Here is a 26,802-nt window from a genome sequence, read left to right as displayed (position 1 = left end):
CCAGAAGATTTGTGTGTTTGTGTGCATGTGTATATATGCATGTGCACTAGGGATAAGCGAATCAGTTTCAATTTTTCTCTTTTTCTCATGTTTCCAATCTTAAATTCAGTTTTCCACATTTCTGTAGTAGCCTCTGATATCTTAAAAAATCTTCATGAAAATTCATCAGCATTTTAGTGAGAATTTCTTTTCATAAACGCGTTTTTGTTTGTAATTTTGCCTGATACACACTTTTTCCTAATGCATTTTATGTTATTTTTATTGATATATGCACATTTATGCACACTTTCCTCTAATATATGCATGTTTGTACATGTTTTTTTATTGGAGAACTGCACTGAAAAATTTAGAGAAGAAATTTTCAAGGATAGTTGTTTCAGTTAGGGATGGGGGAGAATATACGCTAAAATTGGACTTCTTACTAGATTTTGACTGAATTCAACAGTCCACTATCTTTTTGGACCCACACTGATTTCTTATGGTGGGCCGTGGCTGTAATCAGCAAGGATATTTTTTTCAGAATCCCCCCCTTTTACTTCATAATTTCCTCTAAGTAATTATCTTCATAATTTCCTCTAAGATGCGGCATTTGTAACACTGTGTAGGTGTGATGACTATTGCCATTAATGTTTATTATCATACGTTATGAAAAAATGTGTTGTTATTGCCATATAATGCTACCTGCCCTGCTCTAGGCTGTATATGTCATCACCCAGAAAGACATTATAGTCCTTTGTTTCTCTTTTTTTTTTACACAACTTGTCATCATAAATAAAGGTGCATAGTCCTCCCAGCACAGGTGCTTCATTTGAGAGGACCACCACGTACCAGACCCCCTGGAATGGGGTATGTGTGGCATGCACTATGTCTGCAGTGCACATTGCAGTGTAGCTGCATTGTTCTCAGCAAAATCAGTAATGTCACTGGCCACGGCTGCCATACTGTACGAGGTCAAAAACGTAAATATTTTTGAAATATACTTTTCCAGTGCTGAGACTCCTACTGTAGTGTTGCCACTGCATCCTGGCAAATAGCTAATGAGGGGGACAATTAACTTTGAAATATGAAATATAATGCATTGACTTAAGGTTAATGCTGCATTGAACTGATGACTGCAAAACTGTCAGCAATCTCCCTGAAAGCCTTTAGGTGCAAAAGACATACAGCTAGTAATAGTTGATGTCAGCTTGAAATTGGTAGTGCCTTAATTACCCTTACCTTACCAAATGAAATTTGTTGTTGTTATATGCCTTCAGGTTGACCTTATGAATCTGTAACCTCCAATAGCATCTGTTATAAACCACCCTGTTCAGATCTTGTACGTTCAGGTCTGTGGCTTCCGTTATGGAATCCATCCATCTCTTGTTTGGCCTTTTTCTACTCCCTTCTGTTTTTCCCAGCATTATTGTCTTTTCTAGTGAATCATGTCTTCTCATTATGTGTCCAAAGTATAATAATCTCAGTTTTATAATTTTAGCTTCTAGTGATAGTTCTGGTTTAATTTGTTCTAACGCCCAATTATTTGTCTTTTTCGCGGTTCATGGTATCTGCAAACCTCTCCTCCAACACCACATTTCAAATGATTTTTCTCTTATCCACTTTTTTCACTGTCCAACTTTCACATCAATACATAGAGATCAGGAATATCATGGTCTGAATGATCCTGACTATAGTGTTCAGTGATACCTCTTTGCATTTGAGGACCTTTTCTAGTTCTCTCATAGCTGCCCTCCCCAGTCCTAGCCTAGCCCAGTCCTAGCCTTCTTCTGATTTCTTGACTATTGCCATTTTGGTTAATCACTGTTCCAAGGTATTGATAATCCTTGACAAGTTCAATGTCCTCATTGTCAGTTTTAAAGTTACATAAATCTTCTGTTGTTATTACTTTAGTCTTCTTGACGTTCAGCTGTAGTCCTGCTTTTGTGCTTTCCTCTTTAACTTTCATCAGCATTCGTTTCAAATCATGACTGGTTTCTGCTAGTAGTATGGTATCATCTGCATATCTTAAATAATTGATGTTTCTCCCTCCAATTTTCACACCTCCTTCATCTTGGTCCAATCCCGCTTTCCGTAGATATGTTCTGCATATAGATTAAACAAATAGGGTGATAAAATACACCCCTGCCTCACACCCTTTCCAATGGGAAACTAATTGGTTTCTCCATATTCTGTCCTTACAGTAGCCTCTTGTCCAGAGTATAGGTTGCGCATCAGGAGAATCAGATGCTGTGGCACCCACATTTTTTTAAAGCATTCCATAGTTTTTGTGATCTGCACAATCAAAGGCTTTGCTGTAATCTGTAAAGCACAGGGTGATTTTCTTCTGAAATTCCTTGGTCCATTCCATTATCCAACATATGTTTGCAATATGATCTCTGGTGCCTCTTCCCTTTCTAAATGCAGCTTGGACATCTGGCATTTCTCACTCTATATATGATAAGAGCCTTTGTTGTAGATAGTTCAATAATTACTGCATTCCCTGGGATCCCCCATCTCTTTGGAATTGGGATGTATATTGATCGCTTCCAGTCTATGGGCCATTGTTTAGTTTTCCATATTTGTTGACAATTTTTTGTCAAAATCTGGACAGATTCAGTCTCAGTAACTTGTAGCCACTCTACTGGTATGCCATCTCTTTCTGGTGATTTATTTCTTCCAAGTATTGTAAGAGCAGCTTCTACCTCACATTCTAAAATTTCTGGTTCTTCATCTTACGGTTCCTCCATGAATTATTCTGTCATCCTGTCATCTCTTTTATAGAGTTCTTCAGTGTATTGCTTCCATCTTCCTTTTATTTTATCTCGGTCAGTCATTGTGTTCCCCTGTTAATTATTCAACATTTCTACCCTTGGTTTAAATTTCCCTTTAGTTTCTCTATCTTTTCAAATAGGGCTCTTGTTCTACCCTTTTTGTTGTCCTTTTCTATTTCTATACAATAACTATTGAAATAGTTCTCTTTATTCCTGCGTACTAGTCGCTGTATTATTGCATTTAGGATTCTAACCATGTTTCTCTGTCCTTTTGCTTTTGCTTTCCTTCTCTGTTTAACCATTTTAAGAGTTTCGTCAGTCATCCATTGAGGTACTTCACTCTTTTTAATTAGAAGAAAAACAGAAGGGAGTAGAAAAAGAGGAAGGCCAAACAAAAGAAGGATTGATTCCATAAAGGAAGCCACAGACCTGAACTTACAAGATCTGAACAGGGTGGTTCATGACAGATGCTATAGGAGGTAACTGATTCATAGGGTCGCCATAAGTCATAATCGACTTGAAGGCACATAACAACAATTGTCTTTTTGCATTCTTCCCTGATAATATCTCTGACTTAATCCATAGTTCTTCTGGTTCTCTGTCAACTAAGTTTAAAGCTTCAAATCTGTTCCTTATTTGATCTTTATATTCTTCTGGGATGTTATTTCAATTGTATGTTGGCATTATGGTTGTTCTTCTTTAGCTTCTCTCTTATTTATTACCAGTTCATGATCTGTACCACAGTCTGCTCCTGATCTAGTTTTCTCAGAAAGTATGGAACTTCTCCATCTTCTGCTACCAATTATATAATCAATTTGATTCTTATATTGACCATTTGGTGATGGCCACATGTACAGTTGTCTTTTCTGTTGCTCAAAAAATGTGTTTGCAAGAAACAAATTATTGGCTTCACAGAATTCAATAAGTCTTTCTCCTGTTTCATTTCTACCTCCTAAGCCCCATTTCCCCACAATTCCTAGTTCTTCTCTGTTCCCTACTTTTGCATTCCAGTCCCCTATGATTATCAGCACATCTTGTTTTGGTGTGTGATCAATTTCCTCCTGTACTTCTGTGTAAAATCTCTCCAATTCCTCTTCTTCTGTGTTTGCCGTTGGAGCATAAACGTGGATGATGGTTATGTTGATAGGTTTCCCTTTAAATCTTCAGACCTTGCATTATAGCTCCTAATTGCTCTTGCTACTTCACTATTAAAGCAACCCCGTTTCTTCTGGATTCTCATTTCCTGCATAAAATATTTTGTAGTTGCCTGATTGAAAATGTCCCATTCTCATCCATTTTAATTCACTCACACCAAGTATTGTAATGTTGATACAATCCATTTCTTGCTTGACAATTTCTAACTTTCCTTGGTTCATGCTTCTCACATTGCACATTCCTATTGTGTACATTGTATAACTCCAGATTCTCCTTTCGCATCTGTGCACATCAGCCTCTGGGCTTCCATTTGACTTTGACCCAGTGGCATCATTAGTTGCAGCACTACTCCTACTTGTCCATTGTTCTTCCCCAGCAGCCCGGTGAGTGCCATCTGATCTGGGGATCTCATCTTTCAGCACTATCTCATGTTGCATTTTGGATAGTCTATTCATAGGGTTTTCGTGGTAAGAGTTATTCAGATGTGGTTTACCATTGCCTTCCTCTGAGTCTAGATGCATCTTAGTCTGGTGTCTCAGCCATTCTGCCATTAACCATTCCACTTTGGGTGTCCCTGCTAGGAGTCTAGCCTCTTGGTCTAGACCAGCCTTTCCCAACCAGTGTGCCTCCAGATGTTGTTGGACCACAACTCCCATCAGCCTCAGCCAGCATTGCCAATGGTCAGAAAAGATGGGAATTGTGGTCCAACAACTTCTGGAGGCACACTGGTTGGGAAAGGCTGGTCTAGACTCTTGATGGCATTGCTCTCAGCTTCTTCAACACTCTCAAACCCCCTCACCATGTTAAGGTGTGCATCCTAGAGGGGGGCCCTTACCTTACCAAATGAAAAATTATGTTAAAAATTACACAATTTTTTCATCACCAAAAAACCCCACCTCAAATCACCTCCCCCTCCCAAAAAAAGACAGTGGATCGAATCGGCAAGTGCCAAAGCAGGGGGAACAACAAAATGGCAGATTGGGATTGAACGACAGACTATTGGAATACAAGCAGATCGGAACTAGGCAGCAAACTCCATCATTAGATTCAGTTCACATATTTGTTTGAGAAGTGCAAATTAGTTAGTTTCTCATTAAAATGCAAATACTCCCCACCCTTAGTGTTCATGTATGTGTGTACAAACAAATTTGTTAGATTTTTCTTAAAGGGTTACTCATAGCTAGTTTTAAAAATAATAGTTTGTTCATTTATTATTTCTGTTCTAGGTATATGAAAAAGTTGCCTATCTCTTAACAGATTTAGGTGAGTTATTTGCTGTGATGCTGCATGTTTCCATACTTGTGGTATTATCTGATAATGTGTCTAACAATGCAGATAACATAAATGCAATGACAAGCTCTCAATATCTGATGCACCTGGAAAAAAATTAGCCTCATAACCGGAAAAACATGTCCTAGGCTAGTGATTGCAAGAGATTATCCAAATGCATAGGCCTTCTAAAATGATAAGTGAGCATTTTGAATCATATCTAAATTTCAGCAGTAACTCATATGGAAGGATGCCAGTACATTGGCTTTGTGATTGTATTCTAGGAAGTATGACTTTTTGAATTAAATTACAATTTTTACCTTAGCATACTATAAACTCTCATAAACAAAGTAAAAAGGGGAAATAGAAAAGTAACAAAAATACAAAAAAGTTTGAAAGAAAGTTGATTTATTTGACACAACTTTTGTTACAAAAACATTATGTTACAGAAACATTATGGGAAGGGGGGGAAATAAGAAAAAATGAAATAAAGAAAAAACCTTTGAAAGGAAAAAAGTCTTGAACACATTTTTGTTTTTAAACATGCTAATAAGTTACTACATTAAAGAAAATAAACTAAATGAGACTATTTCATCTGCCACCTTATCATTCCAAAATAAACAGTAAACAATAAAACAAATAATAAACAAATAAACAAAGCCATCTCTCTAAAACCTTAATTTGATAATTATGGTACACAGCATTCCTGTTGTATGTCATTTTTATCATTAGTACTGTTTCCTAATTTTTCTCAGCCGTTCTGTCAACATGGGAAGGGGGCATTTTTGAGCGATACATATTTTCGCCACAGTGAGCAAAGATACTACTAATTGGGAATCCACATTTCTAACTTAGGAAGTACGACTTTATGAGTTGCATCCAATTTGTGTCCCTCGGCAGATGGAAAGCAAAAGTTTTTGATCTAGTGGATGCTTCCATTAATAATCTTTATTGATTATCTCTTCCCTCTGCACCCCCCAGCACCCCCAAATCTGCTTCAGACAGTTGCAGAACCTTGGGGGCCAGTGTGGAAGGTGGCCCAGGGGGCTGCAAGAGAAAGGAGGAATTTGCTAAAATTACCTCCCCATTTCCACTCATAGAAACCTCCACACAATCAAAAAATCTTCCACCAGTGGAGGAATACAATTGAACATAACCCTAAGTCTTTTTATTGTAACCATTAGTTAGCACTTTATTACTAAGAATTTGGGATATTTTAATATGGGAATGGTTTATTTATTTATTTATTTATGGGTGTCTTTACTCTGCCTTTTGACTTTCAAAAGCCCTCAAGGTGGCTTGCAAAACAAAGATCACATAAAATTTCAATATGTGATTTTTTTTCAGGCACCAACAGGGAGGGAAGGGCCAAAGAAGAGTTGGTCCAAGTCATGGCAATGGAGGGGGTCTTAATGTCTTGCTCTCTCTCTGATGACCAGGTGGAATCACTGCAGATGGACACTGTTTTTGGAGAGAAGGAGCTAATTGGTCCTGGTTCCTAACTAGGCTCATATGGAGGCTCTGCTGCCCCTCCCTCTGATCATTCCATCTGGGATTCTAAAAGGACTCCCATTTTTCTTTTTCTTTGAAGTTGTTTCAGCAATTATATGAGAGCCAGTGTGGTGTAGTGGTTAAGGTGTTGGACTATGACCTGGGAGACCAGGGTTCGAATCCCCACATAGCCATGAAGCTCACTGGGTGACCTTGGGCCAGTCACTGCCTCTCAGCCTCATGAAAACCCTATTCAGAGGGTTACCATAAGTTGGAATCGACTTGAAGGCAGTACATTTACATTTAACAATTATATGCCTTCTTGGTCTTCCATTATCCATCTGTCTTCAGGGAACAGGATCCCCTTACATTCTCCCTAAAAGGCTGCATCCAATTCCAACACAATTTCCAGGTCTCTCTGGTTAGACTCTTGTGGCCTAAGCAAGGTGTTCTGTGAAGACCTGGGGCTGATTGTCTGAGTCTCTGATGAGTCTCTAAAAAGCATCAGGAAATGGGTGCTTAATGCTTCCTCTGACCTCTGCTTTTCCCTGGCAGTTGCCTCCCATCCCAGTTATTTCTCTTGTCAAGTCCGCCTGGGGGAAAGTGGCTGGGGTGGAATTCAGAGGCAAAGAAGCATATGGGGAAGGATTAAGCAGTCCTGCTATCTACCTAGAACCCATCATTCTAAATGGAACCATATTCCTGGAGAGGGAATATATGGCTATCCAGATGTTTTTGGACTCCAGCACCCATCATCCTCAGCCAGCATGGCCAATGATCATGGGCAGTGGTATAATCTATGCCCATGTTTTTTCCAACTCCACATTCATTGGGACATGTTTAAATAAATGAAGAAAGAGGGGAAATCATTATAAAATCATAAGTTAGATAGATGCAATATGACCTGAGAAACTCAGTTGGTGTTACATGTAACACTCCAATCCCCGACATAACTTGCCTGCTTTTATCCTCATTAGCCTGCCCTGGACTCTTTCACTCTGATTTCCTTGTTTGAACATTACAGATGCAGTGGCAGAACCTTCCCCTTTTTAGGCAAGTGCTCATTCCAAAACACAGGCAAAGGGTTCTTGTTTTGAATCAAGGCATTCTTGTACATAGCAGTTGAAGTGCGTGAGAAGTCTTCTGAAGTCATTGTTGCTATTTACATGGGGAAGCCTTTTTCCAATGGTGACTAATGATGGCTATATTACCTCCAGTATCAGGCAATATGCTTCTGAATACCAGTTGCTGATTATCACAAGCAGGAGGGTGCCATTGGGCTCATGTCCTGCATGTGGGCTTCCCAGAGCATTGGGTTAGCCACTGTGAGAAGAGAACACTGGAGTAGATTGACTCTTTCTCTTATATAAGCATGTCTAAGTTTAGGCTGTATGTGTATGATGGAGAATGCTTAAAATTATCTGTCATAAGTTGCTTTAAACTTCCTTTGAAATCACTTTGCTTGGGTGCCACAAGGAAAGGAGAAAAAAAAGGAGAGTGCAATTCCTGTATTACAGGGCTCTCCTGTTCCTATTAGGCTGAAGAATTCATTTGACATCAACTGTAATGGAATGTCAGAGTTATTCCTTTCATTGTAATATAACTTCTTGTACCAAGTTAAACCATTGATCCATTTGGCTAATTATAGGCAGCAGTTCTCCAGAATGTTAGACATGGAGATGCTGGGGACTGAACCAGGAATCTTTTGCACGTAAAACAGATGTTCTAACACTGACCTATGGCCCTTTCCTGAGCTATGGCCCTTCTGAAAGCTTTTTGAAGTCTCAAGTAGTCAGATTTCCCTCTCAGTTTTGAAGAGACTCATTTTGAAAATGGGATGGGGTTTTGGGGGGGGTGATTTTGGGAAATTGGATAAATTTCTAAGACATTTTCAGGTGGGAGTTGTACTTACATTTGTAGGATGAGGATTGGCTTGCTTTGGGGCGGATTCTACTTCTACACTTTAGAGAAGCCTAACAGACCACTCATGGTAACACTCTCCCTTGCAGTCTCCTGAATTCCTATTCCAGCACCAGATTCCCATGAAAACAATAATATCATCATTTCCATACAGAGAACATGTGACATAAATGCTGAGTGTATTGCATCTGTCTGCAGGTTTTAAATACAATAAGAAGAAGAAGAACAGAAGGACCAATTAAGACCATGACACACAATCCCAACCTAGCCATGATATCAACAAAAATTGCCCTGCATACAGCGATTTTAATTAGGAAAAAACCTCCCATTGGTACCACTAGTAGTGGATGTTATTAGTTGGGTGCATTGGAACTCTCATGCTCATAGCAAATACATTGAGGAAAGGGAAGATCATTGCTTAATCTTCTGATTATTTTATAATTTGTTTAATGTAAACAATTTTTTCTTCTGAGAACATGTGAATAAGTCATATTATATATAAAAATAAACATTAAACAGTGCATTTCAAATGTGTCAAATGAAGCTTTATGTATCAATGGCAATCTAGATCTTCCAGTTAAAAATTAGATATTTGATTTCCTATGAAATATATAATGTGAATTCTGTTACTTTTTTAAAAACAGAACATCCTAGAACAGACTCAGAATGGGAAAATAGTTTTGCCTTGAAAATGTTCCTTTTCCAGTTTGTCAACTTAAACAGTTCCATTTTCTACATTGCCTTTTTTCTTGGAAGGTAAGTTAATTTCAAATGAGTTGAAGAAAATACATAAGAAACTCCCATAAGAAACAAAAGACTATTATATATCCATGTTGTATTACATTCTGCTGTTGATACATGAAGATGTTTTTGGTTTTAAGTACATACCAGAATCAAAGGGCACAATGTAGCAAAACTCAAGCGTACTTGAGATCCCAATGCTGGTGTTCTTACATGCATTGATTGGCACCATAATATACTGTTTTGTATTAGCTAGAAACATGAATCTGGTATATAGGTTTGTGTGGAGATTATAGGGTTATACCTCACCTGAATGCAGCTCAAATTGGAAGGTGCGAAATACACTGAAGATGTGAAAGTTCACACACTGGGGAGAAGACCAGTACTTCCTTGAGGCTTTATGGATTGGGAAGCATGGGAGTCATGTAGTTGCCAGATGCCTTCAGAGTGAGATTCTGTAACTGGCAGAAGGCTGGGTGTGAGACAGGGGGGAGTAGATGTGCCCTGTGTGAAAGATATTGACTAGGTCTGAGTATTCCCAATTCTCTCAGAGGCCTACTGGGATAACTGGTTCAGTTAAGTTTTGTTGGTGTGCTCTTGTTAGGTCCATATCAGGTGTTTAGGAGGAGTCTTAGTAAGGAGGAACATGGGTGATACCACCCCAATTTCAGTGATCACGGGTAGAGAAAGATATAGCCATGGGGAGGTGGTGAACTACCATAGAAGACGAGGGCAAGGTTATCTACCCCTTGTTCCTCACTCCCACTCCTCTCATGGATGGGTTCCTCATTGCTCATCTGCTGTGCCCACTGGCCTGTGTGTGCTGTAGTTTAATGCCAGATTGGTACACAATAAGACCACACTCATCCATGATTTGATAGTGGATGAATGTGCCAAATTGATGTGCATTACTGAGACCTGGGTGGGTGAGCTGGGAGGAGTTGATCTGACCCAGCTTTGCCCACCTGGATACTCAGTGCAACACCAGCACAGGCTGAAGGGATGGGGGGGAGGAGTTGCTGTGGTCTACACAACTTACATCTCTGTCACCAGGAAACCACTCTGTCATGGAGCTGGATGTGAGGGCCTGCACCTGGTGTCAGGCTAAGGAGACAGTAAACTAGGATTGTTGCTGCTGCCCGGTAGCTTCTCTGACTGAACTGGCAGAGGCTGTCTTGGCTGTGGTATTGGAGGAGCCTGGAACAATAGCGCTGGGTGATTTCAATGTCCATGCTGAGGCTGCCTCTAGTGTTCTGGCTCGGGACCATGACAACCATGGGGCTGTCTCAAGTTGTCACTGGCCCAACACATAGGGCAGGGCATACCCTCAACTTCGTTTTTGCTCCAGATAGAGGAAGGGGTGGTCTAGAGATGGGGGTGTGGATGTCACCCCATTGTCATGGTCAAACCGCTTCCTGGTGAAGTTTAGATTTATGGTTCTGATCCTCCCCTGCAGGGGTGATGGACAGATTAAGATTGTCTGCCCCCAGAGACTAATGGAATTCGCAGGATTTCTGAATGCCCTGGGGGAGTTCCCAGCAGATAAAGCAGGTGATCCTGTTGAAGCCCTTGTCACGCTGTGGAATAGCGAGGCATGTTAGGCTCTTGACACAGTTGCCCCCAAATGCCCTGTCTGGCATTGTGGAGCCCAGTTTGCACCCTGGTACACCAGTGAGCTAAGGGCAATGAAAGAGGCTGGACATTGGCTAGAGAGCAAGTGGTAAAAGATGTGTTGTGAGGCTGATCGGGCATGAGTAAAACATCATAACCATGCCTACTGTGCAGCAGTGTGGGCAGCAAAGAAGGCCCACTTCTCTGCCACCATCGCATCCTCAAGTAGCTGTCCAATGGAGCTTTTCTGTATTGTCAGGGATCTGTTGACATCAGCTCCAAGAAATGGAGTTTTAGACCCTTTGCAGGCCCACAGTGAATTGTTTGCAAGGCACCTTGAGGGTAAAGTTGCTCACCACCCTGAAAGAGGCAGTGATCTGACCGCTCCCAAAAAAGCCCACCCTGGACCCATTGGTTTGCGACAATTAGCACACGATTGCAAATACTCCTTTTTGAGGGAAGGTGATTGAGAGGGTTGTGGCACAGCAACTACAAGTACTCTTGGATGAGATTATCTTGACCCATCCCAGTCTGAGTTCAGGCCTGGTTATGGGACTGAATCGGCCTTGGTTGCCCTGATGGATGACCTTTATTGGGAGAAGGACAGGGCAAGTGTGACCCTGTTATTCTTACTTGATCTCTCAGCAGCTTTTGATACCATTCACCATAGTATCCTTCTGGGCCAACTCTTTCAACAAGCCTTTTAAGTAGAGACCTTATACCAGCCTGCATCTGTGTTGGAATTGCTTTTTAATATATTCTTAAACCTTTTCGTTTGCCGTCCTGGGCTCCTACTGGAAGAAAGGGTGGTATATATATTTTATAAATAATAAATAAATAATGTAGCCCAAGGCTTTATCTGCCAGGGACTGACTGGCTTTGAGAGTAAATCAAAATATGGTCTCAAAAGACAAAGGAAACACCAGCTGAAGAGTATACAATATGGTTAATTGAGTGTTAGTAATTCATTCTAGGGTTTGTAACTAGAGAGAAGGAAAGTGGATTTGTGTTTAACTCTTCATTTATTTGTTAATTGATTCATTGGTGGGATATGCTGGTTTTCTGCAGCTTTTCCTATGTAAAACCCTTTCCCTAAGAACTACTTTTTATCTGATTAGCAAACTTTCATCTTTGTTTCATCAAAACCTTGTGGGTCTCTGTTTATACAGCATCAATGCCTAAGTCAGGTTTCACACTACTTTGTGTCTATTCTTGGAGAGACACAAAGAGTCTTTTAGACTGATCAGTAAAAGCAGCCTTGTAGAAAAACAACTCTTTTACCAGGTGGCAGCAATAAAGACTCAAAGGAAAGGTGGGCAAGCAGAGGGGAACACTCTGACCAGATCTCCCTTCCGCATACAGCAGAGAACCCAGGGTGGAGCTTGGGTACCATCATAGTCTGAGTATAGTAAGAACTGCTTCACAAACCACTTCCATGAAGGGGAAAATGCATGTAAACTAATATGTATCATGGGTAAACACTTGTGTCAATTTCAGGATATGTGGGTGAACAGATTTAGATAATTTTGGTTGTGGGGGAAAGGGTGTTTAGCAGTGTCTTTATTTTTATTTTGAAAAACTGCAAATTATAAAGGTTCACTTCTACGTCCATTAGAATACAGAAGTGACTTAGTGGGTGGGGTGGAGCTACTACTTTAGCTTCTTAGTAGGTGGGTCACTGTTGCTTACCAGGGGGGAAGGCAGCGGGGAGGATGGTGCAGTGTAAGCACACCAGTGGAGCCAGCCTGGTGCTCCTGTTGGTGCATTTGCATCATGCCACCCTTCCTGCTGCCTCACCCATCCCCCTCTCCCTCCCAGTAAGCAACTGGGAAGGTAGGGTAGCAGCTCCACCCCACCTGGCAAGCCACTTCAGGTAGAATGTCATGCTATATGGAAGTGCCTAGTGTTTCACAGACTTCTTGATATGACCCATAAATGATAAAGGCCAGTAGCTAGGATTCTTCTTCTCAAGCACCTTCCCAGAATCAGACTTTTTTCTCTGAGGTTTTTGTTAAAGAACATTGCCCCCAAACCAGTCATTTCATGAATGTGTAGATGCTCCAGAGTATCTCCAGAGTTCCCCAGCCTGCAAGGGCTGTCCCAATATGTTTATGGCTGTTGATTTTAAAATAATAATTACCCCAAAAAGCACATGCACAGCCAAAAAATGTCCCTACGTATTTGCATAGTTTCAGAACTACTCAGTGCCCCTTTGTTTGTCTAATCACTGATCCTTCTTAGTGCCATTTTTTCTCACTCTCATTTGCCCTCACTGTCTTCAAACCCATTTGCCCTCATTTAATTTGATTAGCTGTGAAAACTCTGTATGGTCTTATTTGTGGGCTTTCATGACGTTATAACATCAAGCATAACAATGTAATGCCACTGACAAAACCAAAAAAGTGTAAATAGCTTCACAATTGGTGTCAAAAATCAATGAAGCACAGTTTTTCAACATACATTAAAAAGAAAACCAAGGTAAATAAATACTTCCTACTTTTCCTTAGATTTAACTAGAATTGCTCTCAGTAAAAAAGTGTGATAGTCAAATATACCTATTCTTTGCAAGTTCATATGACAAGCAGAAATATCATTTTACAGATTTGCTGGACGTCCTGGGAAGTACAACAAACTTTTTAACAGATGGAGACTGGAAGAGGTAACAATCTTTCTTATTTACACCATATAAAAAATCAACATATTTTAAAATTGTATTTACATTCATTTGCTTCTGTTTGTTGCTCATGGGCCTGTTCTCTAAACTTGTCAAACTCTTACTTTGTAAAAGTATTTAAAATAATTATGAAAAAAAATAGACTGCCTTCAAGTCGATCCCAACTTATGGTGACCCTATGAATAGGGTTTTCATGTTAAGCGCTATTTAGAGGGGGTTTATCATTGCCTCCCTCCGAGGCTGAGAGGCAGTGACTGGCCCAAGGTCACCCAGTGAGCTTCATGGCTATGTGGGGATTTGAACCCTGGTCTCCCAGGTCATAGTCCAACACCTTAACCACTACACCACACTGTACACAGGGCCAGATTAAGCTGAGAAGGGCCCCTAGGCTGATTGGTGTTTGGCCCCCCTTCTCCTCTTAGGCACGCATGCATGCCATCAACCAAGATGGCGGCAGAGGCTTGAGCCCCTTAGGGAAACCTCGGCTGCCATCTTGATTGATGGCAAACTGCAAAAACAGCAGAGAAAAAGGTAAGTGAAGCGGGGGGATGGCGGGCGGTTTGGAAGCTCTTGTCCTGCGATCTGTGGCTCCTGTCCTGCTTCCGCGGATCATGGAAGGAAAGCGGGGGGCCCTCTGTAGCTCCAGGGGCCCTTGGGCCAGTGCCCCATGGGCTCCCAAGAGCTCCAGGCCCCTAGGTTTCAGCCTGCTAAGCCTAATGGATAATCCAGCCCTGACTGTACATGATCTAAAAACAAATAGTTGATTTCTGTCTTTTAAATTTTCCTTTAGAATGGCTGTGAATTGATAGGAATGAAAATATGTCTGGAATAGTTGAAAGATAACACTTTGTTTGTAAATGTGTATTTACTTTTTTTAGGGTAATACCATCATTAGGACAATTAAAATGTTATGAAAGAGTGTGCAATGTTCAGTCCTTTGAGTTCTCCAGAACTACTACTACTACTACTACTACTACTACTGCTACTCCTCCTCCTCCTCCTCCTCCTCCTTCTTCTTCTTCACTTATAATTCCAAAAAGGGGGGATTAAGTCTGGATTTAAATAGAGCATTGGCAAAATCACAATCACAAAATTCTGTAAAATTAAATACAAACTTGCATTCTATTTCAAATGCAATTAACCAAAGTGAAAAAGAAGAGGAAAGAAGGAACAAAAGACAAGATTCCATAATACAACCATTTGACAATAGCTTAAATAATAATTTAGCCATTGTCACAAAACCTGACTTCAAAATAGTATAAAACTGCAATATGTTTTAAATAACCGTCAATTCTTGCTAAATCCTGACTTGCTTGGTTAAATGGAGCTGCAGCAGTAGCCTCACATCAGCAGCGGCACTGCCACTTAGCCAGAGGAGGTAAGTGGCAGTGAGGTCAAGGCTGTGCAGATGCACTAGTGGAGCCAATCTGGTGATCCCACTGATGCATCCACATAACCCCAATCTTGCTGCCACCTTGTCCCTCCCCTCCCAATAAGTAGCAGCAACACTGCTGCCAGAAGGCTATTGCTGTAGCCCACCTCACCAGGCAAGCCACTTCTGCTTGCTCTAATCAACACATTTGTTGCAAATGTATTATGTCTTTGTGTGGTAATCAACTAAATTTTTGTGCTACAATTTTTGCTAACAAAATAGGGTTTTCCCCTGTGAGCGCCCCCTGCTGTCCTCAAATCTGCTCTGGAGGTTGGGGAAAACCCCAGAACAGATTTAGGGGGTGCATGGGGAAAGAGAGAGGGAGATTGTTCCGTCACACAAGAAGAAATCACTGCACTGATAGAACAACTTCCTTAGAACTATGCTGAATACCACCCTTTGTTTTCTTCTTTTTCCTGTGTATCTATTGATGTTTCTGCCTTTAGTGTCATCCTAGTGGCTGCTTGATTGACCTCTGCCTGCAAATGGGTGTTATCATGGTTTTAAAACAAATGTGGAACAACTTCATGGAACTCGGCTATCCGTAAGTACAATAAGTGGTAATATACCTTTGCAGTTGAAAAATGAAATGGACTACCTTCAAGTCGATTCCGACTTATGGAGACCCTATGAATAGGGTTTTCATGGTAAGCTGTATTCAGAGGGGGTTTACCATTGCCTTCCTCTGAGGCTGAGAGGCAGTGACTGGCCCAAGGTCACCCAGCGAGCTTCATGGCTGTGTGGGAATTTGATCCCTAGTCACTCAGGTTGTAGTCCAACACTTTAACCACTACACCACACTGGTATAAAAATCCAATTCTGGTTTATTTTCTCTGCTGTAGTCAGAGTATGGAATTTAAAAATAAAATAATCAGAGATGCTGCAGGGATGAGACTGTGCTGGGACCATCAAGGGGCAAGCATTTCCACCTGCCTTGCCCCACCCCTCTGCCTGGGCCTTATCAGGAGGAGCTGCAGGCTGAGTTGTGCTGCTGCAGGGATGAGACTGTGCTGGGACCATCATGGGGCAAGCATTTCCACCTGCCTTGCCCCACCCCTCTGCCTGGGCTTTATCAGGAGGAGCTGCAGGCTGAGTCGTGCTGCTGCAGGGATGAGACTGTGCTGGTACCATCATGGGGCAAGCATTTCCACCTGCCTTGCACCACCCCTCTGCCTGGGCTTTATCAGGAGGAGCTGCAGGCTGAGTCTTGCTGCTGCAGGGATGAGACTATGCTGGGACCATCAAGGGGCAAGCATTTCCATCTGCCTTGCCCCCCCCCTGCTCTTAGTGACATTTGTTTGGGGACTGTCCTTTACCAGGAAGATGAATGCTTTTGGTTTGCTGTTCCTGTTTTTTTAGTTTTTACATTATTGTTAGTTTTTATTGTTAGTCTCCTAATGTTTTGATGTTTCCATGTTCTGCTTTGTACGTCACTTAGAGTGGCTGACAATTCAGCCAGATAAGCGACTAATAAGTCAAATAAATAAATAAAAGGCATAAGCCATTCTCTCCTGCATGACCAACTCTTGCAGCTGCATGAAGGGAAGGAGTCTCAATGGAATCCTATTTCCTAAAGACTGGTGTGGAGTTTAATACTAGACCTTACCCTTATGCAGGACAGGACAATCAGTTGTGCATGTTGTTTTAACCGGGTTTTTGCTGAAACTCAGCACAATTTTGTATCTGTAGGGTCATTAATAGTGGTGTAACATGGGGAGAGGGAGATTGCCAAAGAGTGTTTGCAAAGGCTGTTAAGATGATCAACAATTCATCAGGCATAGATGGGACTCTGTACTACTAGGGATCTTCTTCCCTTAGGAACGGTGCTTTTTATTATTGTTATGAAACTCACCAGCATGGAGTACCATTGGCACCTCTTTTTTGTTTTTTTGCTGTCCATGGTAACCATTTCATGCTGATACTCAGAGTATACTCACAAGGTATGAGTATTAGCACCTTATTTTTTACCATTTTTACTTAGGAGACATATGCTCACCAAAAATGGCAGAAATCCATGTGGGATTAGGTGATCAGTGATGAGTTCAGACATCAGTTGAATGATCAAGTTACTGCAAGTGATACCACAGATTCTATGCTCTGGCTTTCTAACATAGGTTACTGCAAAACTGGTGGTCACGACGCAAGATCAAGAAAGGAGGGCAGTTACTGGAGCATAAAATTTCTCTACCTCAGTGGGAAAAAGATTGGAATCTGCAGCCCATGAATCTCCATGGTCTGATGGATGAATACTTAGAGATGGGTGAGCATATTTATGAAGGAGCAGATTGTTTTGTTGTTTAAATGGAACCCGGTAGATTTGTTGAAGTCTATAAATTTTCTTTCCTTAGATATAATTTTCCTCCTTTCTAATCATGTGTGCTTTCTTTCTAGTTTTACAGTTTGGCTTCACCACAATCTTTGTTGCTGCTTTTCCACTAGCACCTCTGCTGGCCTTGCTTAACAATATCATAGAAATCAGGCTTGATGCTTATAAATTCGTCACACAGTGGAGGCGACCAATGCCTGCAAGAGCAACTGATATAGGTAAGGCAAAGCACAGTCACTTTTGCTAATTATTTTTATATCTTTTATTATATATGTTTTGTTTTGTTTTTGGATTACCTAAGCTACAAGTTCTAACAAATATTAAAGAAAAATTCCAAGCCCTAGCTAGGAACAGTGGGGTGGAACTGAGCAGCGGATCTACTGCCACATCCCAAACCCTGCCACTTCTGCTGGACAGAACAGAGGCTGGGGGTGGTTATTTTTCTCTTTTTTTGCTGCATCAGTTCCAAATGTAGGTTGAAGTGCTGCTGTGTATAATCCACCAAGTCCTGCACACTCCCAGAGGAAAAATGGATGGCACCAGAAGTAATCTCAAATGGTGCCAGCACTTTAGAAGGGCAATTATTTTGTTTTCTTACCTACTACAGTGTAAGCATTATAAATGAGCCTCAGATAAGGCATCATATTCTGTGGCAGCGGATGAGAAATTTGCAAATTGGATCTAAAAATGGAAGCTGTTTGTTTTCTAGACTCAGTTCAAATGAAAGGCAAGCTGTGCAGGACTGCTGGGAAAGTGCAGATTTAATTCTGTTCTGGAACTAAACAAAAGCTTCTTTAAGTGTGGACCGGAAAATGTATAAAATGAGCAGCTTTATTTGCTTTTGTATTTAGCCTCATTATAATTATCCTCTTCTAGGGATCTGGTATGGAATCCTCGAAGGAATTGGAGTCCTTGCTGTAATCACCAATGCTTTTGTTATTGCCATTACATCTGACTATATCCCACGTTTTGTTTACGCATACAAATATGGTCCCTGTGTCGATCAAGGATACAGACAGGAAAAGTAATTATGTCTTTTGTATATTTCTTTTTAGCTGATGTACTCACTTTTGTATTTTTACAGAAGGTTGTCAGCATGTTTTGCTTTTTTCCTTTTGTATATTTACTGTTACTTTTGCACATTTTTATTATAGTTACACTGGGCCAAAATGGATTGCGTCAGAAGCCAAACACAAGCATCTGAGCTGTGTGTGTGTGTTTTGTTCTCTTTTAGTCACGTGCTGAAAATGAATGATACAGCTGCAAAATTTCAATAGCTTAACATGTCCCCCAAAGGACCTAGGACACATTGAGCTATGTGGCTTGTTAGAAAACTAAAATAATATTATAACACTTCTTCTCTAGGCCCTTACAAAGAGCAGAACAGAAATTGTGGATGTTGTTGAAAATGGCAGCCCTCTGTCAGGTTTTCTCCCACCCCAATCAGGGGGAGATATTCATTTCAGAAATCTGTCTAATTCACACTTTTCAAAACAATATACATACTGAAACACCCAAGCCTTCACAATTCATCCTTCTTTGAATTTTGTGGTATGGTTTTCCAACAAAAAAATGTGTCCAAAGTGCATATATTAGGGGAATGTGTGCATAAAAATGCATATTTTAATGGAAATAACATAACCTGCATTATATAAGGGGAAATTGCTTGAGAAAAATGGATACCTTAGGACAAAATGCATCCCAAAATCCATATATTAGGGGACATGTGCAAGAAAATGCTGAAAACTTTTCATGAGGAACTACAACTGATGTGGCAAACTGAACTTGGAAAAATGAGAAACTCAGAAACCAAAGCTGACAGATTTGTTCATCCCTAACCCGAATTTACCTGATATCCTGACATGCCCAGTGGGACAGACCCACAATACTAGCTTCCCACAAGTGGCATCACTGCCACTTACTGGGAGGAGGAGCAAGGAGGTGACAAGGTCATGACTTCATTGGCACACCAGCAGGAGCACTTGATTGGCTCCACTGGTGCACCCACACAGCCCCAACTTTACAACTGCTTCACCCCTCCCTCTCACCACCTCCTAGTAAACAGGAAACTAGGAAGTTGTTGCCAGGAAGCTAGTGTTATGACTCCACCACATTGGGCGAGCCACTTCTACAGATATAATTACACCGAGCATTTTACTGACTGTATCAGTGGTAGCCAGTAACATGAATTTTCTAATAATATGTAGTTCAGCCAACAAGCTAAGATCCATCAACAATATATTCCTGATTATCTGTATTTGTTTAAAACACCGTAATGCCACCCTCCAGTTTAACAATACTCCTAGGGTGACTTCCAACAGTCATAAAAACATGAAAAGGGTTGTATCCAGAGAGCTTCAAGCTGTGTCTGTTAATGGAGCATGGTTTCTTCCACCTGATCCTGCGGGTCAGGATACCCTCAGGGATAGTGCAGGCTGCTGATGAAGGGGGAATTGGCAGAAAGAGCTGCTCCGCCTTTTCTGCCTTTCTGTTATGATCCAATCCATTATCAAATGAAAACAATACAGCGGAACCATAAAGCCCTAGGAGAAAAATCTTCAGATCTGTAGCAAATAGGGCAGATCAGAGAAAATGAGGTGCCCTGCCATATGTGAGTGGAAGCATATTCCAATAGAACAAAGTCATATGCTGGGTGCCACAACTGAAAATTCTTCTGGTAGCCACCCACCTCACTTCACTGGGTGGGAGGGCAGGGCTTGGAGGAGGCCCTTAGTATTTGAGCAGATGCATGTAGGAAAAGGCAATCCCTTGCCATGTTTATATGAAAAGGATACCCAGAGTTGTGTCCAGTTGTGGCTCTGTAGTAGCGAGGAGCACTTCCATGCACACAAGGCAGGTCACCTGATCCCCCCCATCTCTACTACCCATTGCACACACCCCACAAAAAAAGCTGCTCTGGAACATGAGGTGCATGAGGTTGCAGCAAACAGGGCAGATTGGAGAAAATCAGGTTCCCTGCATTATGTGCCTGGAAGCACATTCTGGTTGTCACAATTGGATACAGCACATAAAGAGGAGTGTTGGTTTTCTGTTCTTCATCAGTGGAACTTTGTTTCTTCTGAAGTCTTTCCAAAGCTTGGGCTTTTTTTTGAAGCATGGTTTATCTTCCTGAACATGGAAAGCATAAGTTATCTGTCTTCTGGTCTAGTCTGATGTTGTACTCTCATAACATAAAGATTCAATCAATATTTTTGACTCTTTCATGATAAGTGATCACCTATTTCACAGAAGACTGGATCAGAGTTTTGCATTTAGAACAGCACTGTAATTTATTGCATACATGAAAAAAAATGGACTGCCTTCAAGTCGATTCCGACTTATAGGGAACACTATGAATAGGGTTTTCATGGTAAGCGGTATTCAGAAGGGGTTTACCATTGCCTTCCTCTGAGGCTGAGAGGCAGTGACTGGCCCAAGGTCACCCAGTGAGCTTCATAGCTGTGTGGGGATTCGAACCCTGGTCTCCCAGGTCATAGTCCAACACCTTAACCATTACACCACACTGACTCTCCTAGCTGACTACAAAATGAAATCATGGCCAGGCTAACATTTAATTTTTTGTTGTTGTTTTAGTAAATGCACTTTAGCATTTAACTGTTTAATAAAGATCATTTCATATACTTTTTCTGAAGACTTTATCGTTTTTAATGTTACCAATTGACTGTGTTTTTTATTCCTTGGCTTTACAGTTACACATTTAATAGGTGGGTATGAGGGGACTACTGCTTAACATGAGAGATTTTATAGTTTTCTGATTCTGCTCCATCATCCATAGCTGTTTCTTGGCCCTAACCATTTTCATGGCCAGTCTCCCCACTTCCTTGCAACGTCCCTTGATATTGTTATCACAATGGGTGGGCAAAAAAGATAAGCTTCAGACCTAAGCCTCAGTCATGACTTCATCAAATGCTACCGTCAAAATGCCTTGACGCAGCCCTTGTTTGATAAATGTCTCAGTACTGAATGAAAATGATATTCATTTATTTATTGCATTCCTAGCCAATCATCATCATACCCTTCCACTTAAACAGAAAATTCCTTGGATGATAGACAGTTTTAAGCCCTATCTGCTCTGCATATTTAAAACAGTATCATACTACTTTAAACAGTCATGGCTTCCCCCACAGAATCCTGGGAGCTGTAGTTTGTGAAGGGTGCTGAGGGTTGTTAGGAAACCCCTATTTCTCTTGCGGAGCTACAGTTCTGAGAGTTCTCTGGGAAGAGGGATTTATTGTTAAACCACTCTGGGAACTGTAGCTCCGTGAGGGAAGTAGGGTCTCCTAACAACTCTCAGCAGCCTTATAGTTCCTAGGATTCTTTGAGGAAAGCCATGACTGTTAACTGCTTAAAATGCATAGTGCAAATGTGGCCTTAAGTCACACATTGCTAGTTATTTGTAACTTGTCCATCAATTTCAATGGGTCTCCTCTGAATTTGGGTTAATTGGATATCACCCCTTGTTTTTAACAGTTGCTGTTTGCTTACAAGCTAACTTAAACTGCGTAAAAAGTGCAGCACAGGAGGCATTTTTTCCATAGTCTTTCTTTCAGCAATGGCCCTGAACAGTGCTGTACTGAATATTCTCTATAGAGCATTTATATGTGAAAAAGTGCTTGAAATGTTTGAAACTCTCTCCATGCTTCATATTTGTCTTTTTCATAGCTGTTCATGCTTATCTACATTTCCTCTGGCTTGCTTCTCCTTCACTGCCTTTCCTTGTTTCTGGTACTGTAACAGACAATCAGAGACCTCACTGTGACCATGATGATGCTATGACACTATGTGGTCAGTCAGATCTGGCTATCCATCACTGTCATTAACCCAAATCAGAGTGCCCACTGCAGCCTTCAGAGAACAGGGCAATGTGGTCATTGCAGACCTCAAGGGTTGGAGTGGAGGGTATAGATTGATCCATGCCATGGTGGTTACAGCACCACAAAGGCCTATAGACTAGGAGTTGCCAATGTGTTGCCCTCCAAATATTGTTGGACTCCAACTTCTATCAGCCATAACCAGCATGGTCAATGGCCAGGGATGATGGGAGTTGTAGTTCAGCAGCATCTAGAGGGCCACATATTCCCCATCCCTACTCTATGATTTACAACCTCCTAGCACAGCATGGCATGAAAGCAGAACCAACCAGATAAAAATGGAGGCCGCAATGGAATTTAGTGAGTTTCATATTGTGCTGCTATGTTTTTGCATTTCTAAGAGTTTATTATATCATATGATATTGTTCTATTGTGGGTGAGATACTGTACATTTATGATGTTATTGTGTGTTTTAGTTTTTGTAAGCCTCTTATAGTGTTTTAGTATTAAGCAATATCTAAATATATGAAATAAACCGAGTACATTCTGTAGCTCAGTGTTACATGAGAGAACCTCGAAATAGGGCCAGTTTATCAGAATCCATTGCATAAATGCTAATATGATTTTATTGCCATTTGGCATCATTATTCAGTTGAAGAAGGGGACCTGACTGTATTCATCATCTCTACTTCTGGTTGGCCACTGCACAACATAGAGATTTTTACATAGCCACTGTTTTGACCTCTTAGACAAAGGGTAAAATTTTACAGTCACATGCACAACTTCTTCAAATCATAAACTTCATCTTACATATTCAAGGCTGTATGGGTTTCATGCTGCACAAATCCTGCTGTCCCAAGAATATTTTTGTCCCCATTGTCCTTTGAAAATATGTCAGGCATGGCATAAGAGTCATAGGCATGCATTGATGATGGCAAGGAAGGTGAATGAGACATGCTTTGCATGAGCAGCTGAATCATAGCAAATCCATTCTTCATTAGCAACTATTTACTGGGCTTTCTTTTTTCTAGATGTTTGAAGGGATATGTCAACAGTAGCTTATCAATATTTGATCTGAGTGAGCTTGGCATGGGATATTCAGGATACTGCAGGTATGTATTATTCTACTTGCTTAACTACAATGGAAATATTGAGGGAAACTACTGGATGCTTGAATTTCCTTTTAAACTGCTTTGATAAATAGAGTTGATAGAGTTAAGCTGAGCCATGCATACCTGAGAGGAGGAGTCCATATGCATGGGAATTGAGGGTGAGATTGAAATTGCTCTGCTAAACTTCTTTTGCAGCAAATGCAATCAATCATTTTACTATGTGTCTATATTATTTAATTGTGTTGCTGTGTTTATTTAAAACATTTCTATCCCACCTCTCTAAGTCTTGAGCCTACTTTAATAAAAGATAAATATCAAAACCCAACAGAGCAGCACAAAAGAGGGGGTCATTAGAAGATCAGTGGCAGAGTACTTTTTGATACTACAGAATGCTGCAGAAGATGAAATGTTCCAAATCTCCTTGGGAGATTATTCCATAACCTTGAAAGAAATGCAGTAAAAGACCTGCATGTTGCCACAGATGTCCATACTTTTCAGACCATAAATAGTGCAGAATCATAGAGGTCTACCCTGTATGGAATGTGGGTATGTCAGGCCACCAGGTATGCTTCATTTCTGCTTCATGCATGATTCACTTTTCACTAATATTGCCTTGAATATCTCATTTTTTGAACATTCTGATTTATAGAAGAAATCTAAGTCATTAATTTATTTTGTAACCTTGATCATAAACAGGCATGTATCTTGCCCATCCTTCACACCATTTTGGCAGGTTTCGTACAGCTGCTTCTGACTTCTTCCAAAGTTCTGCCAAAATGGGGAGATCAGGCTGTTTGCATGATTACAAGTGATACTGATTTATACCAACTGGCTTTCTCTTTCTGCTTTTTTTTCAGGTATAGAGATTATAGAGCACCCCCGTGGAGTTCAACACCTTATGAATTCACCTTGCAGTTCTGGCATGTTCTAGCTGCTCGACTGGCTTTCATTATAGTATTTGAGGTTTGTTACATTGAGGAGTGAAAATGGACAGCCGTTTTGCTGCCTTATGCAAGAAAGTCACACAAGTCTATGTTAACTTTCTAACCAAGGGCTCTGTATTGCAGCAGCATATGAGATTCTCCTGGGACGTGCACACAACCTGATTTGGACAATAGTCATTGACTGCAACCTCCCCGATGGTTTCAGCTGAGCCTTTAAATGAACTCTCTATCATTAATTCTGTAGCAGAGCCTCTTGTCCTCCATCCAAATGTTCTCACACATCTCATACACACCACAGTAGACTAATTTAGTCAAGGCTTAAAACAAAAAAGGTTTAACCAGTGTTAAGATATGGGAGTATAGATCCTTCAAGGAACTGACTGTATATGCAGACAGCAGGACTACAGCTTTGATTCCCCTCAACCAGGACCTTTCCTTTCATCACTCAGAACTAGAACCTGTGAGCTGTCCGAGGCCCCACATGGTATTCAACAAGGGCAGCAAGTTTCAGGCCTAGGGGCCAAATGTAGCCCTCTAGGGCCCTGGTGACTCTCCCCAGGTCACATCTGCTCCTCTGTCCCCTCTTCTTTCCCCACCCATCCCTAGCTCTACTCTGCACCCGCCTTGGGTGTTTTACTTGGCTGAAATATGTCCTTGAACTCTGATAATACCTCTTGCTTGCCTGGATTAGAGGGGAAAGAGGGGGGTGTATGTGTAAAACTAGCTTACTGTACAAAGGTAAGATTTCTATTCATTGCTCTGCCCATTTTTGCCTGTGGTCTTACCCGCCACTAGCATGTGGGCCCCGGAGAGCTGCCCAGAAGGAATTTGTGGCCCTCAGTCTGAAAAAGATTCCCTCTCCCTTGCCTAAAGGAAGGACACATGCATAACCCTATCACTGCTGTCATTTTAGGGAGAATGAGTTGGGAGTTGTTTTGAATCACATAATTTTGGGATAAAGAAAAGGGAATTTTCCCCACTGGTGCAAGATCTCACCTATCTTCCCCATTCAGCCTTGACACACGGACATAGGATATGACAGATATCAGATAATATTAATAATCAACTATACAGTAGGGCCCCACTCATATGGCGGGTTATGTTCCGAACCCCTGCCGAAAAGCAAAAACTGCTGAACAGCAGAACTCATTGAATAGAATAGCACGCGACACCTGAAAACCGCTGTAAAGGCAGAACAAGTGCTGTATGAGTGGGGCTTTAGTCTAATTGCGTTTAATTGAGACCGCCGCATTAGCGAAGCGCTGTAAAGCAAAGCACTGTAAAGCGGGGCCCTACTATACATAAATAGTACATTGCTTCTGAAAGATCATACTGTAGAGATCCAAACAGAGCCAGATCAGTGTAAGCATTTTAAAAATAAATTCTCCTTTCTCTCTGTTTTCAGCACCTTGTTTTTGGAATAAAATCTTTCATTGCCTACCTAATCCCAGATATGCCCAAAGACCTGTGTGACCGAATGAGAAGGGAGAAATACTTAGTTCAGGAAATGATGTATGAGGCTGAACTGGAGCATTTGCAGAGGGAGCGGAAAAAGAATGGCAAACAGTATCACCATGAATGGCCTTAGTTGATGTGGAACAACAGTGACAGTGTCAAGACTGAAAACTCCAGTTTGGGCAAGCTGAAGAAGGTGGCAAGGAAACCATCTGCATGCATAAGCTTTTCCATGAACTGGAAAAAGTGTGTTACCAACAGCCAAGACAAACAGCTACATTCCCCTTAATGATTTGTGCTAAAGATGGAACACTGAGGAATGGATGCTGGCTCAGCTGCAATGCCTAAAGAATGTGGATTTACTCGGCAACTATAGAATGGCATACAATGAGTCTGTGAGAATCACCTACAGCATAATGGAAAAATCTATTACTTGTAAAACTTTCATAATAAGGGCATGGTATTTGGGGGGGGAGATGTGCTTATTCACTACTTCTACATCTTTTAATTGCTCAAATGAATTTATATTGCGTATGATGAAAAATCAGGCAAGATTAACTGTTGCCTCTGTGGCCATTAATTGATGCCATAACAGTCCTTGAGGCTTTCCGTTTTGTCAGGTTTGTCCTCGTCTCTTGCTGAGATTGTGGATGTGGCTCTGCCCTTTAAAAGGGATATCAGCCTGTTTGATATTTACTATGCAGTTTGATGTTTTCACATCACTTCTTGTCCATTTGTCTTTATAAATGGAGGGGTTTCTCTAAAATCAAAAACCAATTTCATACTTAGAACGGCTTAAGGCTGGGATCCAGAGATTCTCTTCTATAGGGAGGAAACTGGCTTCTGCATTTGGAGCAACTGTTTATATCATGCAAGAATCTTGCATAAGAAAAATTACATTGCAACCAGAGAACATTGCCCGAATGCAGAAACCTGTTTCATGTAGCTAATTGTGCACATAGCTTAGGTCCTGCACACAGACCTGCACAAGTGGTATACTTTTTCTCTCTTTCTGCTTGCAGCCCTTTGGATGCTGGCTTATACTCTTGCACTGCTCTTGATGAAGCACTTTTTGGGGAAACAATGCGGC

At 41.0% G+C, this 26,802-nt stretch overlaps 1 protein-coding gene across 1 annotated transcript in view; it reads left to right on the top strand.

Moving 5' to 3' along the window:
• Positions 1-26,018, top strand: part of ANO3 (anoctamin 3) — a 138,030-nt gene extending 112,012 nt beyond the window's left edge. The window contains exons 14-23 of the mRNA XM_061610608.1: positions 5,132-5,168; positions 9,230-9,341; positions 13,539-13,596; positions 15,490-15,587; positions 17,158-17,303; positions 17,435-17,587; positions 18,246-18,393; positions 23,233-23,313; positions 24,171-24,276; positions 25,663-26,018. Of these exons, the coding sequence (XP_061466592.1) occupies positions 5,132-5,168; positions 9,230-9,341; positions 13,539-13,596; positions 15,490-15,587; positions 17,158-17,303; positions 17,435-17,587; positions 18,246-18,393; positions 23,233-23,313; positions 24,171-24,276; positions 25,663-25,845 (1,122 nt within the window). The 3' untranslated portion in view covers positions 25,846-26,018. The remainder of the gene's footprint in view (positions 1-5,131; positions 5,169-9,229; positions 9,342-13,538; positions 13,597-15,489; positions 15,588-17,157; positions 17,304-17,434; positions 17,588-18,245; positions 18,394-23,232; positions 23,314-24,170; positions 24,277-25,662) is intronic.
• Positions 26,019-26,802: the final 784 nt, after the last annotated feature.

Source organism: Rhineura floridana, chromosome 2, assembly GCF_030035675.1.
Source record: "Rhineura floridana isolate rRhiFlo1 chromosome 2, rRhiFlo1.hap2, whole genome shotgun sequence".
Lineage (NCBI taxonomy): Eukaryota > Metazoa > Chordata > Lepidosauria > Squamata > Rhineuridae > Rhineura > Rhineura floridana.
This window is presented reverse-complemented; position numbering and strand designations above follow the sequence as displayed.